General features: G+C 42.0%; 4 protein-coding genes across 6 annotated transcripts; 1 reads left to right on the forward strand and 3 right to left on the reverse strand.

Moving 5' to 3' along the window:
* Window positions 1-509: 509 nt before the first annotated feature.
* LOC122984646 (complement C1q-like protein 4) lies at window positions 510-2,171 on the reverse strand. Its single transcript, XM_044355218.1, has 4 exons — window positions 2,061-2,171; window positions 1,646-1,762; window positions 1,353-1,493; window positions 510-1,202 (listed from the first exon to the last, which is right to left on the reverse strand). The coding sequence occupies exons 1-4, from the start codon at window positions 2,065-2,067 to the stop codon at window positions 769-771; spliced, it is 699 nt and encodes a 232-aa protein (XP_044211153.1). The 5' UTR covers window positions 2,068-2,171; the 3' UTR covers window positions 510-768.
* A 1,178-nt stretch (window positions 2,172-3,349) lies between these two features.
* On the reverse strand, window positions 3,350-9,475 carry ftr86 (finTRIM family, member 86). Of its 3 annotated transcripts, none has more exons than XM_044354401.1 (12): window positions 9,343-9,475; window positions 7,490-8,005; window positions 7,067-7,162; window positions 6,697-6,930; window positions 6,406-6,565; window positions 6,202-6,303; window positions 6,009-6,059; window positions 5,824-5,874; window positions 5,678-5,719; window positions 5,295-5,360; window positions 4,992-5,194; window positions 3,350-3,948 (listed from the first exon to the last, which is right to left on the reverse strand). In XM_044354401.1, the coding sequence occupies exons 2-12, from the start codon at window positions 7,997-7,999 to the stop codon at window positions 3,613-3,615; spliced, it is 1,851 nt and encodes a 616-aa protein (XP_044210336.1). In that variant the 5' UTR covers window positions 8,000-8,005; window positions 9,343-9,475; the 3' UTR covers window positions 3,350-3,612. The 3 variants fall into 3 exon arrangements, with proteins under 3 accessions (XP_044210336.1, XP_044210334.1, XP_044210335.1); XM_044354399.1 differs by having other exon boundaries at window positions 7,490-8,096; window positions 9,343-9,474; XM_044354400.1 differs by lacking the exon at window positions 9,343-9,475 and adding an exon at window positions 9,032-9,312 and having other exon boundaries at window positions 7,490-8,096.
* nudt8 (nudix (nucleoside diphosphate linked moiety X)-type motif 8) lies at window positions 8,621-12,489 on the forward strand. Its single transcript, XM_044354404.1, has 5 exons — window positions 8,621-8,737; window positions 9,506-10,396; window positions 10,483-10,615; window positions 11,038-11,115; window positions 11,487-12,489. The coding sequence occupies exons 1-5, from the start codon at window positions 8,718-8,720 to the stop codon at window positions 11,670-11,672; spliced, it is 1,308 nt and encodes a 435-aa protein (XP_044210339.1). The 5' UTR covers window positions 8,621-8,717; the 3' UTR covers window positions 11,673-12,489.
* An 89-nt stretch (window positions 12,490-12,578) lies between these two features.
* LOC122984094 (membrane frizzled-related protein) lies at window positions 12,579-19,253 on the reverse strand. The gene is made up of 13 exons (XM_044354403.1): window positions 18,581-19,253; window positions 17,612-17,720; window positions 16,829-16,966; window positions 16,485-16,646; window positions 16,119-16,338; window positions 15,260-15,390; window positions 15,028-15,153; window positions 14,860-14,936; window positions 14,617-14,765; window positions 14,253-14,383; window positions 13,831-13,965; window positions 13,461-13,588; window positions 12,579-13,286 (listed from the first exon to the last, which is right to left on the reverse strand). The coding sequence occupies exons 1-13, from the start codon at window positions 18,632-18,634 to the stop codon at window positions 13,062-13,064; spliced, it is 1,785 nt and encodes a 594-aa protein (XP_044210338.1). The 5' UTR covers window positions 18,635-19,253; the 3' UTR covers window positions 12,579-13,061.
* Window positions 19,254-19,299: the final 46 nt, after the last annotated feature.

Consider the following 19,299-nt stretch of genomic DNA (forward strand, 5'->3'; position numbering starts at 1 on the left):
TTTGAACACAGCTATGTGGGCTTGCCACAGTCCAAAGAAATGCAGATTAAGTGGCATCTAAATTGCTTCTAGGTATGTATGTGTTTGTCTCTCTTTGTGTGAGCTCTATGATAGACAGGTGACTTGACCATGGTGCACTCTGCTTTTTTCCCAATGGATACTGTAACAAACTCCAGTTTCTATGACCCAGAATAGGATGAACAAGTACAGTGTAGTGCGTCACCTGGCATGTGATACAGTATGTCTTCCACTTCAGGATGAGAAAGCACATGGAGTAGTAGCAACATACAGTTGATTGAATAATTAAATTGCTTCATTTAAAATGTGTAAATGTATTCAAGAAGATGAATGATGAAAATGTATGACTTGAAATTCAAAGTTCTAAAGATTTTAGCTCAATTAATAATAACAATTATTGAATTTAGACACAACTCCTAACTCTCCAGCATGCCATTGTGGAGATTAAAACAAAATACTTCATAATGGTACTAGTTTGTTCAAAATCCTGATTTATTTTCTTGTGATTTTACAGGTTTATTACATATTTCCATCACATAAAATCAGTATGTAAAAGATTTACAGTTACAAGATTAAAGAAGATGGACATGGAACATGATGAAATAACACAAGCATAATATAGATGAGTTGAATTTTGAGGGTACAGAGGATCAGAGATTAAGGGTTATAAAGCATAGCTGTCACCACAGAAAGATTTCATGTATCAGACAGTAGGGTAACAAAATCCCAGAGCAGCTACATTTCCCTAAATTAGTCTGTGGCATACAGCAGGAAGCCAGTGAATGTGTTATAGTGACTCTTGTCATCGCAGAGGAAACATCCGATGGGAAGATTGACAGCCACCTGGTCCCCAGCCTTCAGGTGGAGGGCCACAACAATAGTGGCGCTATCCTCTTGGTCTTGCATATTCTTTTCTCTGGGGCCTGCCACCACCATATTGTTCACCTGCAGACCAGCGCAGGCGGCCAGGCTGTTACCAGGAGAACCAGCGTCGCTGTAGACGGTGAGGGCGAGGCTGTAGACACCAGAGCGGGGAACAGTGAAGATACCGTTGTCCACATTGTAGCCGTCTCCCAGGTTGATGAAGACATGTTTGTAGACGATAAGCCTGTCGTCACGGAAGGGTCCAAAGCAGTTCAAATTGTCTTCATTGGTTAGAGCGACAGAGAAGGCGCTGCGGCTGGCTGGAGATGCAGAGAAGAAGAGACAGATATGTTAGAAGTTGCATTGGGAAAAACCTTGAGTTGATTGAGTTACAAGATAGATATCTAAAATAAGATGTTTTGATGACCTGCACTCTCTTCTGGTTTGTGTAACCTGTGCATGTGTCTCACCTCTGACATTATTGAGGACAGTTTTTGCTTTCATCAGTTCTTTCTCCAGCTCATTGAGGCTCATGTTAAAGAACATTTTCATCCTTTGTATCTGCTGCTGCATCAGACAGCAACCGCACGACGCCTGGTCCGTCAGACACACTGAACACACACACACACACACACACACACACACACACACACACAGATACAAACACATCAAGTTGAAGCTGTGCAGATCAGAGTATATGCAAATACATTGACCATGTCCTGATAGATAGGACACTTTACCTATTTTCTTAACCATCTCTCACCATTGTCTGTGTTGGGATTGACAGTTCTGGGATTTTCCGTGTTTTTTCCAGGTCCAGTCCAGGAATAATCAACAGCCCAGACGAATGCAGATTCCAACAGACATAGCAATATAATAGCTGGCAGAAAAAGAACAAAGGCATGTACCAGTAAACCCAGAAAGAATCATATCATTGACTCTTTTGAGAACAAAGAATTTTACCCCTTCACCTAAACCTTCATCCCAAAACCATTTAACTTAACACAGGATAAAAACGATGTCACACTAAGCACTAAAAAGCCACTTTAAAAAAAGGGGAACCTTTGCAGGTCTTACAAATCACTTACTACAACATGCTTTAAGTTTCAACCCTCCCCCTCTGACTGAACAAAACATGTTGTATAGTTACAACCATTTTCTATCATATCTCATCTCACCTCGCATGGTGATGCTGGCAACTGATGAGAGCTTCAGAAGGAGAGAAGGTGTGATAGACTGATGCAGGGTCCAGAGTCACAGCTATATATATATGTTCCCCATCAGTTCTAGTCTTCTGACATTCAAATGGCTCCACCCTGTTTCCGCTATTGTTCACCCTGTATACCTATGTACCTGTATACCTTAACTTGTTTCTTAATGAGTGGGTGCTCACAGACCCCCCACCTACCTCCCACCCCCACCACCACACACACACACACACACACACACACACACACACACACACACACACTCCATGGCTTTGTGTTGTAGATGTAGGTCAGGTATCATCTGTCCAAGTGCTGTTCCCATCAGCACAAAGATAACCTCCTTCCTCTGTGTTTACATGTGCAATACTTTACTGTATCAAAGACAGAGTGCAGGGCTGAAGATTCTACGGAGTTTGTCCACATAAATCTGTTTAAATTAGGCAGAGTAAGACAAGCCACAACAGTGGAGTTATTGTTGATGTGAACTGAGATTGGGGTTTGTGTCCACATCAATCCACAACATGTTGAACACTGACACTGAAGTATTGTTTTTCTGTCTTTTCATTTTTTTAAAATGTCCAATTCAAGACAGATATTTCATACACAGACTATGTATGCGTCATGTCATAAATGTTCATTATCTCTCTAATTTCTCCAACTTTTTCAATCAGGGCGGGTCACAACAAGCTGTTGCCACCACATGTAAAATGAGAGTTTCATTGTCCTCCTGTGAATAGTGTTGGATTACTTGTATTTACTAGCACAAAGCAAGCAGGCTATGCTTATGTTTAGAGTAAGAGAGAAATCACAAAAATGTTTGTCCAAAGGAGTACTGAGTGAGCAGGTGAGAATTTGGTGGGGGAGACTGAGTCAAAATAAATCTTTGATTAAGACAAATCATGAATTTTCGTTGCAGGTTTATGAATAACATCTTACCTGTGTCCAGAGAAAGGAATGGGTGGACAAAAGACCGTTGAAGGTCAAATAGTTCTCTCTAAAACATGTGGGAAAACTAAAGATACTACAGATAACTTGAGAACAGAGGGCAAGCTTAAAAACATCCAAAGATAAGATCAGCAGTGTTCTAGTTATTCATTTAGTCATGTAAAAAGCGTCATGTAAGCTCACAGAATCTGCATTAGCCTATATAGTATTCACATTAATAAATAAATACTGTCACAGGACACAAAGGTTGAAGAGATGTTAACTTTCATTCCAAGAATATTGTATGTTAAAAAAGGTGTACTGATTTGATGAAATGTGTTTATTACTATTTTATTAACTTACAACAAATATATTTTTAGAAAATACACAACACATGCATGGAGGCTGGTGCAAAAACAACATTGAGAAAAAAGAAAATTTAAGAAAAATTAAAGAAAAATATAGATGTTACTTCTCAAGAGGGATCAAACTCCAGGGCGAGAGGACATCTACTCCCTTATTAAAATGTCCAAGTGTAAAATACTTTCAACCAGACAAGCAGGTTATATAACAAACCAACCCATCATTCATATACAACTCAATCCAACTGGCAAACAGTCACTGTAGACCCTATCCCTGCCCAGAACCTGAACCCTGGGTACAGCGGTCCATTGAACTGGGTCTGGTGCTTATGGATGAGGTCAGCCTGGTTGTTGACAATGCGGTAAAAGGCCAGAATCCCTGCATGCTGGTCCAGATAGATGCCAACTCGTCGTGCCTTGGGTGAGCCCAGCAGTTTTTCCTGGCCATCATGCCAGAAGGAGAAGCCAGTACCGGACCAGTACAGGCTCCAGGACAGGGGATTGTGGCCCAGACGGCTTTTGTCATCAGAACCTTCACGTTCCATCTCCTTGTAGGCCACACCGATGGTGATCTGCAGGGGGGACAGGGAAAACTAGATTAGGAAAGGAGGCAAATCCTGGTAGCTGCAAATGCTAGTTAAAAGATAGAATTTTATCTTCAATACCTAAGAAAACATCTCGAGGGATGTCAGTCCTCATGTTTTCTCATGTAATCTGAGTCTTTGAGTTTAAGTTTTCCCAATTCATCTGATATTTATTCCCAGGGCTCATTATTTTTGGAAAATATTTTAAAGACAAGATTAAAAGTCTACAGCTCTGCTAGGGACTGAGGTATGCTATAAGCTAAATATCAAAGTCAGCATGCTAACATTTCTGACAGGAACAGCATGCAACCAGGTGCTCGCCATATTAGTTTAGCATGTTAGCATGCTAATATTTGCAGATTAGCGACACAAAGTACAGCTGAAGCTTCTGTGGTTAGTTTTGCAAGTATTTAGTCATTAACCAGATTTAAATTTTGACCTGATGATGGTGTTAGATGAAAAGTTAGGAGATCACCAAAGTTATTATAATTCATCCTGAGGGGAACATGGATGTGTGTACCAAATTTCATGGAAATCTATCCAATTGTTGTTGAGACATTTCACTCAACACCATAAATATGATGGCATTAAAGGAAAAGTCGGGATTGTCAACGTTATTAAGATTCATCGTCTGGGAACTGTGAGTGTCTGTACCAAATTTCATGGCAATATTTTGGGGAAAGTCTGTAAACAAAAGCAAAAAGAATTTATATAGGTTTGCAGTCAGATTAAACATAATATTGGCAGCTTTCTTTGGACAGACTGCTTATTCTTGTGCTCTCAAATCTGTCAACTTAAGTTGCTGGAGAGCTGTTTCATAATCACTACTAAGTTTTTATTTGGGCAAATGGGGCTCTACAATCAACAGACCCTGAATCCAAGATCTCAGTTGCTGTCTAAGTTAGCGCTTCAAGTTGATTTGTTAATACATTTTCACATAAAATTCTTGCCATTAGAAATGGTTTCCATTGTATGAAACATATACCCAACTGAAAGCTCCCAATTCCCCACTGATGCCTGACTGACGTCACCTTCTGTCCAGTCCACTCCACCTCCCAGTAGTAAGGGCTCCCTGCCAGTGGCTCTCTGCAGAGAACCTGTCTCCAGAAAAGGAAGCGTTCAGGGTGGTCTGTTGGTTTCAGGTTCTCAGCCTGCATCGTGGCCTTATGACCTCCATCTGACAGCAGCACATGGCGATACACCGTGTTGGGGTCCAAGGTGGGTTCAAAGCGAACTGAAGGCAGAAGATGCATTTTAGTTAAGCATCCCTGAAGGCTTTGACACTGTGATCTACAGTATATTCTTTTTCATATCATGGAGTATAATGAACTCACATTTCAGCATCTCTCCTCTAGTCTTTGGCTCTGGATTCACAAGTCCCACTGTTGACACAGGAGGTGCTAGGAGCAAAGTACAAAAATGGATACAACACTGCACTGGTAAAAAATAGTTAGGACAAATGACATTTAGGCCTGAGCTCAGCCTTTCAGGTTGTCAGACAAATGCTTTAGGTTAAAAATTGATATGGTTATAATTAGGGCCCACTTTGGGTTTTGACTCCTGCAGAGGGAGACAGGATTTGTGCACAGCCTTATAAAAAGCATTGCCCATGAGACTTAAATCAGGCATTAGAAGTCCTCCACATCACACTTTCTACTTCTACAATGAGAACTTGAAGTTGATATGTACAGGCAGTTTTCAGTGCTTTAGTATTTACCTTGAGGCTGAGGAGGAGGGAATGGTGGAGGGGGTGCTGAAGCTTCATGTCCAGAGAAATGGCGAGACAGACAAGAAAGAGAAAAGATAAACTAAAAGAACAGTGAAACTGTTTTCATGTACAGTCCCAGGCTTTCTTATTCTTACCGAGAGGACATGCTGGAAGTAGATGTGAAGATTTGGTTGAATCTTCATGCCCTGTGGGTAAAAAAGAATGACCAGATGAAGCAAAATATTAACTCAGGGACTTTCTGACCGCCACAAGGAGGCCACACATTCCAGAGCATTTGTTTTATAAGCCACAAACTGTATGAAATTGCAAGGTCACTTACGTTGAGGTCGCGGTGGGGGTAAAGGTGGAGGGTTTGTTGTCATCTCATACACTACAGAAAAGAGTGGGTAAGTTGTAAGAACACATCTCAAAGTGTCCCTTTAGTGTATACCCAACGGTCAAAACAAACGTGCCTCTCAGTTTGAACTTATTCTTGTGCTTGTATTGAAGAAGCTGACTGGAAGTTACCGTACCTGAGTTTTGTGTGGTGGCCTGACCATGTTTATCAGCTGCTGTAGTGTCTGCTGCTACTGCTGCAGCACCATTGGGTGTTGAAGCCACGGGGTCGTCATTCACTACAGAGCAGAGGGAAGGTTTTGACTGTCTGAAGAGGAGAAAAGACAGGAAAGGAAAGGAAAAGAAAAGAAAAGAAAAGAAAAAAGAAGAGAAATACTGACCTAATGTGATGATCTTGTCTAGGCTGGCTTTGCAGAGGTCCTGTATTGACTCTTGTAGTTCTTTCATGGTTGAACGAATGGAGGCCACTACTGAGTCCTCAGTCAGTATCAACTCTCCTGTAGCACCAGTCTTACCCAGTGGCTCCATGATGAGGAAATTCTTGAGACCAAATAACACGAAATTAAAAAACTGCATTCCCCATTTTACTGGTGGTGAATATTATCTATTACTAATGTAGCTAAATGTGATTTAAAGCTTTTTCCTAGAACACCCTGCTTCACACTCAGTACCTTCAAGAAGCAGATGTGGTCCTGCATATCAGCCAGTCTGCTCAGCTCTTCACTCTTCCAGCGGAGCTGTACCACCTCCTGCTCCAGTCTGTGGATCTGCCCCTCAATCTTGCTGCCTAAGGAGGTCTCATGGGTGCTGAGAAGCTCACCAACCTGGATGCCCGTATAATTCACATTCTTGACCAGCTCAGAAAATAAATCAGTGCTCTCTTGCTCCAGAGCCTGAACCAAGGCCTGGAAAGAGATAACGAGAGATAAGGAAATAATGAAAAGAGGTTACAAAGAATGTAATGTTTGTCATAAGCAGAACGACAAGCTTTAGAGATAGTGACAAAAATTTCTACACCAAACAATCATAATTGTTCCTTACCTTGTGTTGACGAGCAAAATGTGGGAGCTCTTTAAGCTTTTTCTCAGTCTCCTGGACTCTCCTCTGTACTTCTGCCTGCATCTGAACAAGCTCTTTCTAGACACAAACACACACCATCCAGTGTTACATTTAAAAACTGACACTACACACACTATGGGGCAGTAATGGCCCCAGACATAGACATTGTACTTAGTTATTTGTGATGTTACTTCAGAAAATCATCTTAAAGAGAAGGGAAGACACTTCAACAGATGTGTGAGGTATACACAGACTGTCAGCTGTTTTACAAGTACTTCAAGTTAAGCTGCATTTTGTAAATGCCACACTTGTGACAACACAGTTTTTGATTCCCCTACCTCAGAGTCCTGTACACCAAGACTTACTGAAAAGCACTGATAATATTAATAATAATATATTACATACCTGTCTCTCTCGTCTCTCCTCCTGTGGTTTGGCTACACGGTGTCCCTTGTGTCCATTCTGGCAGCATACCTCACACACACACTCCTTGTCATCTTGGCAAAACAGGTCCAGGGGTTGGTTGTGATGAGGGCAGGGTCTGGGGGCCACTGCGGGAAGCTGAGGGTACATGCTGCCCTGTCGTGGTCCTGTATCTGGTAGGACCTCTAGGTAGACAGGCATTGATGGTGGGGCAGAGGAGACAGCTGTGGAGGGGCTTTGCTTGAGGCTGTTGGTTCTCAGTTTCTCCATAGCTTCCGCTAGCACAGTGCTCTTGGCCAGCGAGGGTCGAGGGTCGAAGACCTGCCTACACTGGGGGCAGCTGTACTGGCCATTGCTGTCTTCCTTGTCCCAGTGGCTCTGGATACAAACCAAGCAGTACGAGTGTCCACAGAGTAAAGTGGCTGGGTCCTTTAGGGTGTCCAGGCACACTGGGCAGACAAAAGTCTCCTCTTCTGACCAGGCGGAAGCCATATGATGCTGGGTTGAGGGTAGGAAGGTGGATTAGTTTTCCCAGAGGTCAGACCCAGGTGTATGTATGGATAACCACAAGGTTCCCTGTTCAAGTAGGCTACAGAAATAGGAAAGGCACACGTAGATGGCAAATTTCAAATGCCAGGTTTCGTGAATCACATGCTGCTTAAAAACTGAAGCAACCTGGTGGGGCTGGTCAAACAGGTTATGAGGAGTTTCTCTCTCTTTATGTCAGAGGTACTTGTCGGTCAAATCAGAAATGGTCAGCCTCATGAAATAATGTCAACTTATATGTCACTGTAAAATGAACTAATAATCTAATCATAAGTGTAATCATATAATGTTTGGAGTTTGACTGTGATGTGAGGCTCCTTAGAAACTAATTGTAATCAATGTTTTCCTACCAAAGTAAACAGGCCTAGTTAACTAATGCAGGGTCCAAAGAGGATAGACTGGTTTTTCCACCTCTGAAGATGTGACTGGTGATGTAAAGTAAGAACAATGTGGGGTTTTCCCAAACATTTCATCATTAAGTAATGCAAACATCCAGTCTCACCCCACCCTCTGTTTATTAGCATTACATACAGCTAAATAGAAAAATTGTTTGAAAAAAAATTTGTCATCATCACAGCGCAGTGAGGGCAACAGTGACGTGTATGACGCTCCTCTGCGCCATATTGACTAGTGGCAGCCGGCTAGCTGGACGAGAGGCTAGCAAATGTGGATTCAACTTTCAAGGTGAATGTTTTCCGCCTTCAAATGACATTTTGCTTTCAAAACTGGGTCAGTGGCGTGTTTCCTGACTTCGTGCAGGACATGTCGGATCCTAGCTTTTAACCAAATTTAAATGTCACCATTAGGATACGAATGACATTAGCTTTGTATTCAGTCAGTTTTATGCTAATGTGTTAGCCGGATAGTTAACGTGCTTACACTTCGACAGCTGACTTTTAAGAGAGATGTTGACGACCTGTCAACCATCTTCCGATAGTTCCAGTTAGTAGTAAAGAAGCCACAAACCTCAAACTTTACCGTTATGTAATATTTTTTTGATATTATTAACGCAGCCAACACAAGTCAGCTAACTGTTAACTAGCAGCTGTAGCCGGTACGCCAAAGTTTGTCTGCAGACAGATAACGTTAACTAAACTAACGTTATATTCATGTAATTTAATGCACTAACAGCTGAACTTTGCAGGCTCTGAGACAGTTTTCCGAGACCGTAACACCTCCTGAGCAGTCGTTAAATGTAACATTGAAGTATTATAGTGATTGTTGTTAAGTTTGGGTAAATCTCTGAGCACAGATCAGCCGGTTTCAAGAGCCCAAACTAGTCTACTCACCAGGACGTAATTACTCCTCCTCCACAAGTGGAGATGTGTGGTATTTAAGCTTTACCTTAGCTGTGAGATATACTGAACTTCATGCAGTCTCATGTTGATGTAATTATTTGATGAGCACAATGAGCCTCATTGACTGATGCTTTTATTACTTTTCTTTTTGAAGGATGTTTATTAGGGGTCATCAGATCCTGACCTGGTCTTGTCCCATAAGGCCACTGCTGCTATTGAGAGAGTCTCACCTAACTGCTTTTTCTGAGCATGCTGGTGCTGGTTGGCATACTGCAAGAGAGCTGAAGGAAAGGAGATATGAGGGGTCATCATTGTCCGCAGAGACTGTATCCTGTTCAACACAGCTGTCTTTTTTTAGCTGGGACTGTGGTAACCATACACTGAGAGAGGCTTCATTTCACAATCTCACATCCAAAGCCAATTTGTCCAGCCATCAGCCACCCCCCCAGGTTCCTGCTTCTGGAAAATCCAAACTAGCATCTAATCCTTGGAAGTGCACTGTAGTGGAAGATTTAGCTCAAAATCCCAAAGCTGTGAGCACTTACCGGGACTGTTTAACCAACACCACTTGCCTTCAGCCCTGGAGAAGGCTTTGGAACATTTGCCAACCTTCACACAGTTTCCCCAATAAGACTCAATGTACTTATCTTCAAAGCCATTTATATTACAGACAGCTCTTTGTAAGACCTCTCAGCTTGTCCACATGTAAGCCATGGATTTTGAACCACTTTCACAGTAGACCACAACACTACAGCCTCTCTTTTCACCAAACCAGAGCTGTTCATCAGGCTGCTCCTCATGTGGCGGACGGATGGAGAGGCTGTCTATCCCCAGAGAATGAAAACAGGTGTCGACTGAGGCTAGGGCCCAACTTGAAGCTCTACGAAGTGGAAAAGGGGAGAAAAGGGGCAAGTCAGAGTCAGGGAAAGAACCAGGGGAAATGGGCGTCCGTCCTGGTCTCTCTCTGCTCTGTTGAGGGGGAACCAGCATTTCTCTTCACCCTGCGCTCCAGCACACTGAAGGGCAGGCACAAGGGAGATGTCAGGTTAGTGGAAGCCTGGAAACAAGCTACATTGTGTATAAAATGCTCAGTAGGGTACTGTATGTGTCCTCAATTCTACATTTGTGTAGCTTTGCAGGAGGGAAGAGTGATCCATCAGACAGAGATGTTGTGGTCACTGCACTGAGGGAAGCCCAGGAAGAGCTGGGTGTTAATGTGGCAACAGATCGGGTCTGGGGTGTCTTGAAGCCTCTCAGAGACATGGTGAGTGAGAACTGTTCTGAAGAGTTGAGGCCATGTGGTGAATGGGTGAGCTGTTTTCACTCCAAACTCCCTTCATTCACCACTTGGTCTAAATTTATGAAATGATTTCAGGATGGAATTTTTATTGTTAATGATTTTTTTGGCAGAAATTGTAAAACTGTGGTGCTGAGCCACATATGGCCACAAATCCTCAATGATTTGTCATAAAGTTAGGCCATAGTGAAGTCTACACCCATGATAAAGAAATAAACAGTAAATTGTTTTATAGGTCATGTAAATCACTTGTACACAAAACAAAATGAAAACAAGGCTAAGCAGTCAATTCTATCACTTGTCTAAGCTGTTTTTGCTAATCTCATTATTTTGATAGTAAGTCTGTATCTGATTCTGCCGCTGTCTGTATCTTTCATCTCTCTCTCCAGTCAGGGATGATGATTGCTCCTGTTCTGGCTAACCTAGGTCCTTTAGAAGAGTTGTCCTTCAAACCAAACCCTGGAGAGGTACAGTTGTCCTACATTTTATATCTACTCCAAATGAGCAGGTTTCCACTTGTGTAAATGACTGGAAGTTTTCATTTTGGACATGGTAGTGATTCATGTATTTATTAAGTCATGTTTTATACAGTTTATGTCAGTGTATTTTTCCATATTAGATCTAAAAAAATGTCTTTTTTCTGGGGTTATGATGTCACATCCAGACAATTTAGCCTACGGCTTTTATCGTCTCTCCGTTTCTTCTCTGACATCTTTTCTGTCTAGCAACATAAAAAATACAAATAAATAGACGAATAACAGTAACATAAAAACACGCCTCTTTTCAGGTTGACGACCAAAGTTGTAACATGATCTCTCTTTATGTGTTTGTGTCTCAGGTCGAGGAGATCTTCACATTGTCCTTGTCCCACTTGTGCAACCCTCACAACCGTGGCTACACACACTTCCGCACCGGTGACAAGTACGGATACACACTCCCTGTGTTTCGTAATGGGAAGCATCGAGTGTGGGGCCTGACAGCCGTGGCCCTGGACCAGACCCTTAAGCTTATTGTCCCGTCGTAGCGACTGCCTCGATCACAGCTCTGCTAAAGCACACCCACCAAGATTTGATCAGGACAAATATGCAATCAACCTTTGTGTAGCAAAAGCATGTCAGGAATCAGAGTGAATACAAAACAGATTTTTTATTCACCCATTCTCATTCATAAAGTTACATTTATTTCCTTCCTGGGAATTTCACAGTAAGGAGGAGACTGTTCTCATTTACGCACTTTCTGAACCTCGGGGGTATAAGAATCTTTGTTGAATAGATCAGGTGTATAAAGACGGTGGCCAGCTGTGTTGATGTCGGAGATAAAACAGTAATTTGATTTGTAGAACATGTAAGAAGCAAAAACAGTATTTTAATACACCTGAATTCCTACCTGAACACCTTTCAGTATGAAGACTACAGACTTCCTTTATTTTTTTTAATTGTTACAAATCCTGCTTTAATTCAGCTTCAGATCTTCTGTACCAGCAGTTACCAATTAAATGCATTTTAACAAGTTAAATCAATGCGTCACTGAGATAACTTTTGCCATATGAACTGAACATGAGGCTTGTGTTTGTTATCATGTCGACTCGGCGAAGAAAATCTATAACAGGTCATTATTTCCACTATGATTCAACTTCTGCCTGTATCTCATTTTACCTCACCCTAGAGCAAATCTGGACTGTTATAAACACTGAAATGATATTAGCACATCATGATGTGGTGTGTTGAAGAACAATGCAATGACGATGGTTTTAATTGTACTCTGACTGTATCATTCACTCTTCATAGATGATCTGTTTTTTACAATTGACGTCAAAGCAATAAATAGTGCAAAAAAGACAATTTACAGCAAAACAGCGTGATTCCTATTGGAGATTGAGAACTTTTTTTTAGCTTAGTTGGTATCTAAATAAGATAAAAACTAATTTTCATCTCCTTTATGGCTTATTTAAAGCAAGACTAACTTTGTGACTAATAAAAATTTTAGTTAGAAAACACTGTTCAACAGATGTTGTTTATTGACCTTATCACTCTTCTCCACTTGTGCTACTGTAGCACTACATTTTGACATTATCCACGATCCTGTAATCATCAGCTGTGGCCACAGTGTCAGCCTTCTTTAAAAAGTGCTACGATGCCATAATATTCTATGTTACAAGCTCCACAGGCAGCAGTGTGTTGAGGGTTGCAGTTTTGCTGGAAGTCAGTCTGCCTGCTACAACACAACTCTTTAATGCTGTGGACCTGCTGTGAAAAACTGGCCTGGTCTCCAGTTCTTTGAAGTTCAGGCCTTTCAGTCCTCAAACACTCCATCTGGTGCCAGATGTCTGTTTTGGAGCAGACCAGGTATGATATGATATGATCTCTCACTAACAACACAGCGGTAACTTTAAGGCATTGTTGATGTTGAGGCATCAAGGCAGTGAGCACTCCATGGGGTCCTGTGAGTCAGGCAGGAGGTGGCAGTTGAAGGGCCAGCTGAAGGAGAAGAGGTCCAGGGCTTGGCTGCATTGCTGCTCGGCTGAGGAGCAGACTGAACGGCAGGGCTGGAGGACGCCACCGTGAGGGCTGCACTGGGGCAGGAACATCCCGCACACCAGCTTCCGCAGGGGCTCGAAGCATGCCAGCTCCATCAACACCTTGGACGAGAAGGTTAAGTGTGTGGGTTGAAACTGCTGTACAGCTGTTGAAGAAGCTACAGCGGTCAGTTCATTCTTTGATTGTGTGTGTTTGTGCTTCCAAGAGGCCCAATTTTTTAAAGATGGCAGATCAGTAACATGAAATAAAAGGTAGGTTATGAAAGTAGCTCTTACCCGATACTGTTGTAGGAGTGTGGCAGCTTCTCTTTGATCAGCAATGGACAGCCAGATGTTGGGGAAGGAGGTGAGGTTGTAGCTGAGGCCCTGACACATCTCTACCTCTATGAACTCGCATGATGAAGCTGGTGGCATGGAGAAAGGAAATCATTCCTGTTCTTATTTTACACTTATCTATAAAGTCAAGGCCTTAACATTTAGTTTCTTTGAGTTTTAATTCTGATAGGGTTTGTTTTTTATTTTATGGGTGATGTCAACAGCCAAACTCTTCTTGCATTTTCTTCTCAGTGGTGCTGGAAACAAACACCACTGTATCTGTGACAGTCTAGCAGCCCTCTGATTGGGGTCAGAGATAGCATGGACTCACTGAAGGGAGGGTAGGTGGAGTTGCCGCAGCCCTGCTCATCTGCTCCATCAGAGCAGTCGTTCCATCCATCACACAACCACTGCGGCTGAAGACACTCTCCTGTGCTGCATGCGAACTGGCTAGGACCACATGTCCCTTGAAAAAACAAACACAGGAGTTGGTTATAGAAAGCAAAAAGAGACTATGTGAAGAGCAAAGGAAGAAGCATGGCGTTAACAGCTGCTCCCATTTTTTGGAGAATAAATGTAGGTCATATAGAGCAAAAGGAAGTAAGGAGAAGAAATATGGTCAAATGAGGTCATTTCATTTGAGGAAGGAAAAGGCATCAAAGAAAGGAGAAGAAAAGGGAAGACAGGAAGATCAGAGGCAACGGATAAATGAACTGAACTGAATGAATTAGCTTAACAAAAGCAAGAACTCACTATCCAGTAGAGACACAGCCTGATATGTTGCGTTGAAACCGCTGTCGGCCACTCCCTCATCAGCCACAAACACCACAGTCATGTGGGGGCCAGAGGAGGTCAGGTCTGGTGGGAAGCTGGTACCACAAAACCTGAGACAAAGGCAAAGCAAACAAAAGGGGCTTCAGAACATTGTGGTTATATAACTTACATAAAGGAAGACACATTTACCCCCGTTTATTCTTATCATACAGAATTTAAACAACAAGGAAAGGATAACTGAAGCTACAGTTACTGTCCAGGCAGTTGAAGCTGTAATAGCAGGGTAGGAATCTAACTAAACATCTGACACGCAAAAAAAAATCAAGACTTCGATATGTCTCACCTTCCCAGAACTCGACCAGCTCCAGTGTCGACGCTGTCGTGCACCTCCACATAGTCAAACTCACACACATCCTGAGTCTCCAGACTGAAGTTTCTGAAGCTCAGTGTGATGAAGTGACCCTCGTCAACAGATATGTACCATATACACAACTGATGGCAAACAGGGGAACCCAAGATTAGTGAAAAACACAAGTTTATCAGTCCTGTAATAGCCAGTTTGGAGTCTGTTTGGCAGTGAATGTACCTGCTGGTGAGGATAAGGCCTGGGGTGGTTTGGACTTGCCAGGTAACCATACGGCCCGCTCTTCTGCCCACCACATTCTGTGAAAAAACAGAAGCAACTAGGGCTTTTAAAAAAAAGTGTGTAACTTTTCTCTATAGTATGTTTCTAACTTAGTTTGCATGTTCTCACCCTTGTTTTTATGGCTGCAGTTCGCCTCGTCTGTTTGGTCTTGGCAGTTTGGATGACCGTCACACACAGAAACAGGCAGCAGACAGCGACCACTGTCACACATGAACTCTTCTCTGGAGCAGCTCTCTGAGAGAACATATGCACAGATGCACATAGATGCAAATGAGCATTAGAAAAAGTATTCATGTATATCACATGCAGTTACACACACACACACACACACATTACTGACTGTGTCCAGGCAGGATGGCCTTGTACTGTGCTGTGAAGCCGCTGCCTGCAATGCTGCCATCAGATCGGAAGGTGACCCACACCGTGCTGCTGTTTGTGTTGACTGTTGGTGGCGCTACGTTTCCACAGAACCTGCAGGAGAGAAATGTAGAATTTTATTGGAACTTTTTTTCCCTCCATATTACAGTTTGGAGCTTTTAGTCTGAACTTCACCCTGTAAATTCTTGAGAGGATTTGTAAGCAAGAGTTGTGTAACATTTTTAGAATTTCATGAATCATGTTACAACACTTTCAAAGAATGCAAGTAACAAAAAGGTCAAAGTATTTACATGTAATGAAATATTTCCAAGAAGCATTCAGTACCTAGAAGTACTCCCCAATCATGCACAGACCAGCAGTGCCATCTACCAACATTTTAAGGTAATGACATGAACCCTTACAATGTTCCTTCAGGTAAAACCTATAAAAATGTTGCTGTAAAAAGTTACTGTTGCGTAGGTTTGAATTTCAGGTCTGTCTGACATTTTTATTCACTCAAATTTTCTAGAAAACACATCCATACTTTACCTTTCCTTCAATAGTAAAGTCCTCCAAACACTTAGTAGATGGTAGGAACTTATTACATTTACATTGTAGGCGGTTTTGGAATTTATCTCAGAAAAATCTATGTGCAACCCATAATATGTAGCAAATATTTAAACTTTTTAACACAAGCAGAACCTTTTAAAAGTGAGCTACGCACTGTATTATGAAAATAACAGCTGACAAGGGAGTATGAGTGTATAATGTAAAATGAGGAGTGATTCCACCGTCCTGAACGTGTGTCAATCATGTGTTGTGACAAGTGATCAGCGACCAACCTGGTGACCACAGAGCTCTGCTCTATCTGCTCCTGCACCTCCAGCCAGTCAAACAGGCAGGGAGATGGACCCTCCACGTTCAGGGAGGAAACATGGATCTGGACCAAGGAGGGGGGTGGGACTCTGATCACCCACACACACAGGGAGTTGGTGGGGTAGGAGCCGGGGTGGTTAGGTGAACTGAAACTGCCCTCTGCTTCAGTCAAAACTCCTCCACAACCTGGGAGACAGAAAATAATGTATTGTCTAAATCACTAAAAAAAAGAAAAGGCCTCCAGGTAAATAAATTTACCTTGTAAATGTTTTAAATGTTGTATATTACATTACAATATTAGAGTAAGTGGGCATATTGTTTGAGTGTCCTACGTGTTTCAGACGGGGGGATCTTAGCGGGTTGCGGTGCTGATGAACTGTCCTGCTGACTTCTGTTGGCAGGAATTGTGGGTAAAGTGTGGGACGCTCCTGCACTCAGCAGGTCTGGAGGGCTGGTGGGCAGCAACTGCTCCTCTACTGCCTGGCCTTTGATCTCTACATCATGGACAGAAAATAGCAACACATGACGGAAATATGACAGAGCGTCTAGTCAGAGAAAAAGTTTGTTCTATAGAAAAAAGTAATTACTTAATCTAAATAATAATATTAATAAATAAATACATGCTTTATGGTGCAGTTGAATTCATAGAATCACTGCAAACATCAGTCCAACTCACGTGTGAGGATGAGGGCCAGCGCCAGTCCGATGGCTGCTACCAGGAGCAGGGCAGCAGCAGAGACCACCACCACTCCCCAGCCACAACCTGGTCCACGCAGACGCATAACACACACCCCAAATAGACCCCAGCCCAGGCCTGAGTGATAGAGCACACACACATATTAACATGTACAGTATTGCAGCACAGAGAAGAGCTGGATTGCTACAACAGTTCATATACTTACGATTTTAACTTTCTTTTAGTTTTACTTTTTGCATGTAATTTGAATTTTATTTCCCTTTTATTCCCATTTTATTTAACACCTAATTGTTATTAAAATGGAATCTTATGCACATGTTTTGTAACCTTTGTATTTAACTTAATCATGTTTTAAGTTTAGTCTTCTAAAATCTTTTAAATGAATCTCTGGTTTCTGTTTATAATAATTACTGTTGAACATAAAGGTTCATTTATGACCTTGGGAATAGTAATTTGGCAAATAATCAACTCATGGTACTCTTACTGCATCTCATGGTCTTTATCAGTGATGGAGCTTAGTAAGTTGTCATGACAACTAGGAAAAAGTTCTAACAAAAACTTGTATGGGGACCTTGAGTTGAGATATATAATCACCATGTTTTGCACACAGTTTTTATAACACACACTTTTATTTACTCATTTTGAAAACTGGACTAAAAGTCAGCAGATATAAGTGAGGCAATAGTGTTACTAATCCAATACACACACTCACACACACCCAGTCCAACACAGTTCAAGCAGTAAACTGGTTGGCTAACCCACCAGCTGCTGGTGGTTTGATTGGTTCAGGGGTGGATGAGGAGGTTCTGAATCCCTCCACCCTTTCCTCTCGCTCCCCCTCCAGCTCGAAGGCGGGGTTGCAGAACACATTCTGAGAAAAGCAGAACAGAGGAAAGTGGAAATGAAAATATAAAAATCTACATAAAATATTTATAAAAGTGTTGATTTTAAAGCAAGACCTTACAGTTTCTGAAAGAAGAAATATCACATTCTTCCTCTTGCAAATGAAAAGCTGAATTCATAAGTAATGAAATGCATCATTCCTAACTACAATACATTCAAGGATTTAGGTGACAGCATTACTTGGTCTGATATGACCAGTAGCTTGTGGGACCAGTGTTAAACTTTAGATAGATATTGCTGCATAACAGACATTAAAAAGTCACCTTGCTGACTTTACTTTCTATTTATGGTCCCATTCCACTCACTTTTGGCCAGGCCACCTGGCAATGGTGTCTTTAAGCGACAGACTAAGGAGAATCTTGGGAAATGTAGGAAAATCTGATGCACCATCATCCTGTAACTGCAGCTTGTGGCCACAGTGGTCGCTTTTCAGCAAAACACACACTTCAGATACTAACCCTTACAGTGCAGTTACATTTGCAGTGATCATGCACAAATTTTAGACACATGCAGGTTTCCAGCCTAAAAATATGACTTGGTCCAAACCTCACAGCTAAGATGCATTATAACTATAACTTAATAATCAAGATATTTTGAAGGGGCAAAAATCAGTGCCCAATCCAGAAGGGGAACCTTCACCTTCAAATCTTGATTAAAACCAGCTCTTGAGTCAAAACATGAATTTGTTTGTTTGTCACCAATTCAATCTTAACCGAGTCTATTTCAAGTAAGGCTATAACAAATGAACATCTGTTGAACGTCCTGATAACTCTGTGACCTTTCCCACAGTACAGCACTATTATCATCCATCTCATCATCCTCACTCACCTTATAAATGTCTGAGGAGTCTGAGTACACGGCTACTTGGCTGAGGTCAGACATCTTTAGTCTGCTGTCCCTCCGTCAGGGAAACAAGAGGCACTCTAATCAGTGCTCCTCTCCTCAAAGAGCCTGATGTCGTGATAAATACACCAGTCTTGACATCCTGATGAGAGCTATTTGTCCATGAAGAAATGTTAAAGACCTTATCCTGGGTTTTCTCAACATTGTTCACTTTTTGCTCCGACTGTAAACTTCCACTGAAGTGTAGAAAGTGTACGGCCTTCACTCCTGCAGCGTAGCAGAGCAGTCCTTTGTTGGACATCCAGTAACATAATCCAGATAAAATGTAAAATTAAAAAAAAGTTTTGTCACATAAAACTATCCCTGTTAACTTATCAAAATATCCATGTTTGCTGCTGGTGTCTGTCCTTTTGTGTAGTTTAGTGTCAGCAGCATCGACCTGTATAGTTCTCTTGTTTTTTTGATGGTGTGTGAGTGGTTACAAAAGAGTTTTAGAAAACTCCTTCACAGTGTTGAACAAAGCCGAGTCAGCTGAGAGGACTGAGCCCCTTGGAGGAGGAGGAGGGAGGGGACAGGGGACAACAGGGGAAGGTGGAGGTGGGGGTCCCTGTTAAAACTCTATAATCCCTATAATGATCTTTTAAGCTTCTAAAATGATTCAGTTACACGCACGCTTGCATGCCCAGATGTATGATTGAGCAGTT

This window comes from Thunnus albacares, chromosome 6, assembly GCF_914725855.1.
Source record: "Thunnus albacares chromosome 6, fThuAlb1.1, whole genome shotgun sequence".
NCBI lineage: Eukaryota > Metazoa > Chordata > Actinopteri > Scombriformes > Scombridae > Thunnus > Thunnus albacares.

Coding starts and splice junctions, on each gene's coding strand:
- LOC122984646 (XM_044355218.1), bottom strand. Junction 1,494..1,645: donor CAATCCCAACACAGACAATG/GTGAGAGATGGT, acceptor GTGTGTGTTCAG/TGTGTCTGACGGACCAGGCG. Junction 1,203..1,352: donor TGTCCTCAATAATGTCAGAG/GTGAGACACATG, acceptor CTGCATCTCCAG/CCAGCCGCAGCGCCTTCTCT.
- ftr86 (XM_044354401.1), bottom strand. CDS start 7,999: ATGGCTTCCGCCTGGTCAGAAGAGGAGACTTTTGTCTGCCCAGTGTGC. Junction 6,566..6,696: donor ACCACATCTGCTTCTTGAAG/GTACTGAGTGTG, acceptor TTTGGTCTCAAG/AATTTCCTCATCATGGAGCC. Junction 6,304..6,405: donor AGACAAGATCATCACATTAG/GTCAGTATTTCT, acceptor TCTGCTCTGTAG/TGAATGACGACCCCGTGGCT.
- nudt8 (XM_044354404.1), top strand. CDS start 8,718: ATGTGGATTCAACTTTCAAG. Junction 10,616..11,037: donor TGAAGCCTCTCAGAGACATG/GTGAGTGAGAAC, acceptor CTCTCTCTCCAG/TCAGGGATGATGATTGCTCC. Junction 11,116..11,486: donor TCAAACCAAACCCTGGAGAG/GTACAGTTGTCC, acceptor TTTGTGTCTCAG/GTCGAGGAGATCTTCACATT.
- LOC122984094 (XM_044354403.1), bottom strand. CDS start 18,634: ATGTCTGACCTCAGCCAAGTAGCCGTGTACTCAGACTCCTCAGACATT. Junction 16,339..16,484: donor GATCCCCCCGTCTGAAACAC/GTAGGACACTCA, acceptor TCTGTCTCCCAG/GTTGTGGAGGAGTTTTGACT. Junction 14,937..15,027: donor CTGCAGCCATAAAAACAAGG/GTGAGAACATGC, acceptor GTTTTTTCACAG/AATGTGGTGGGCAGAAGAGC.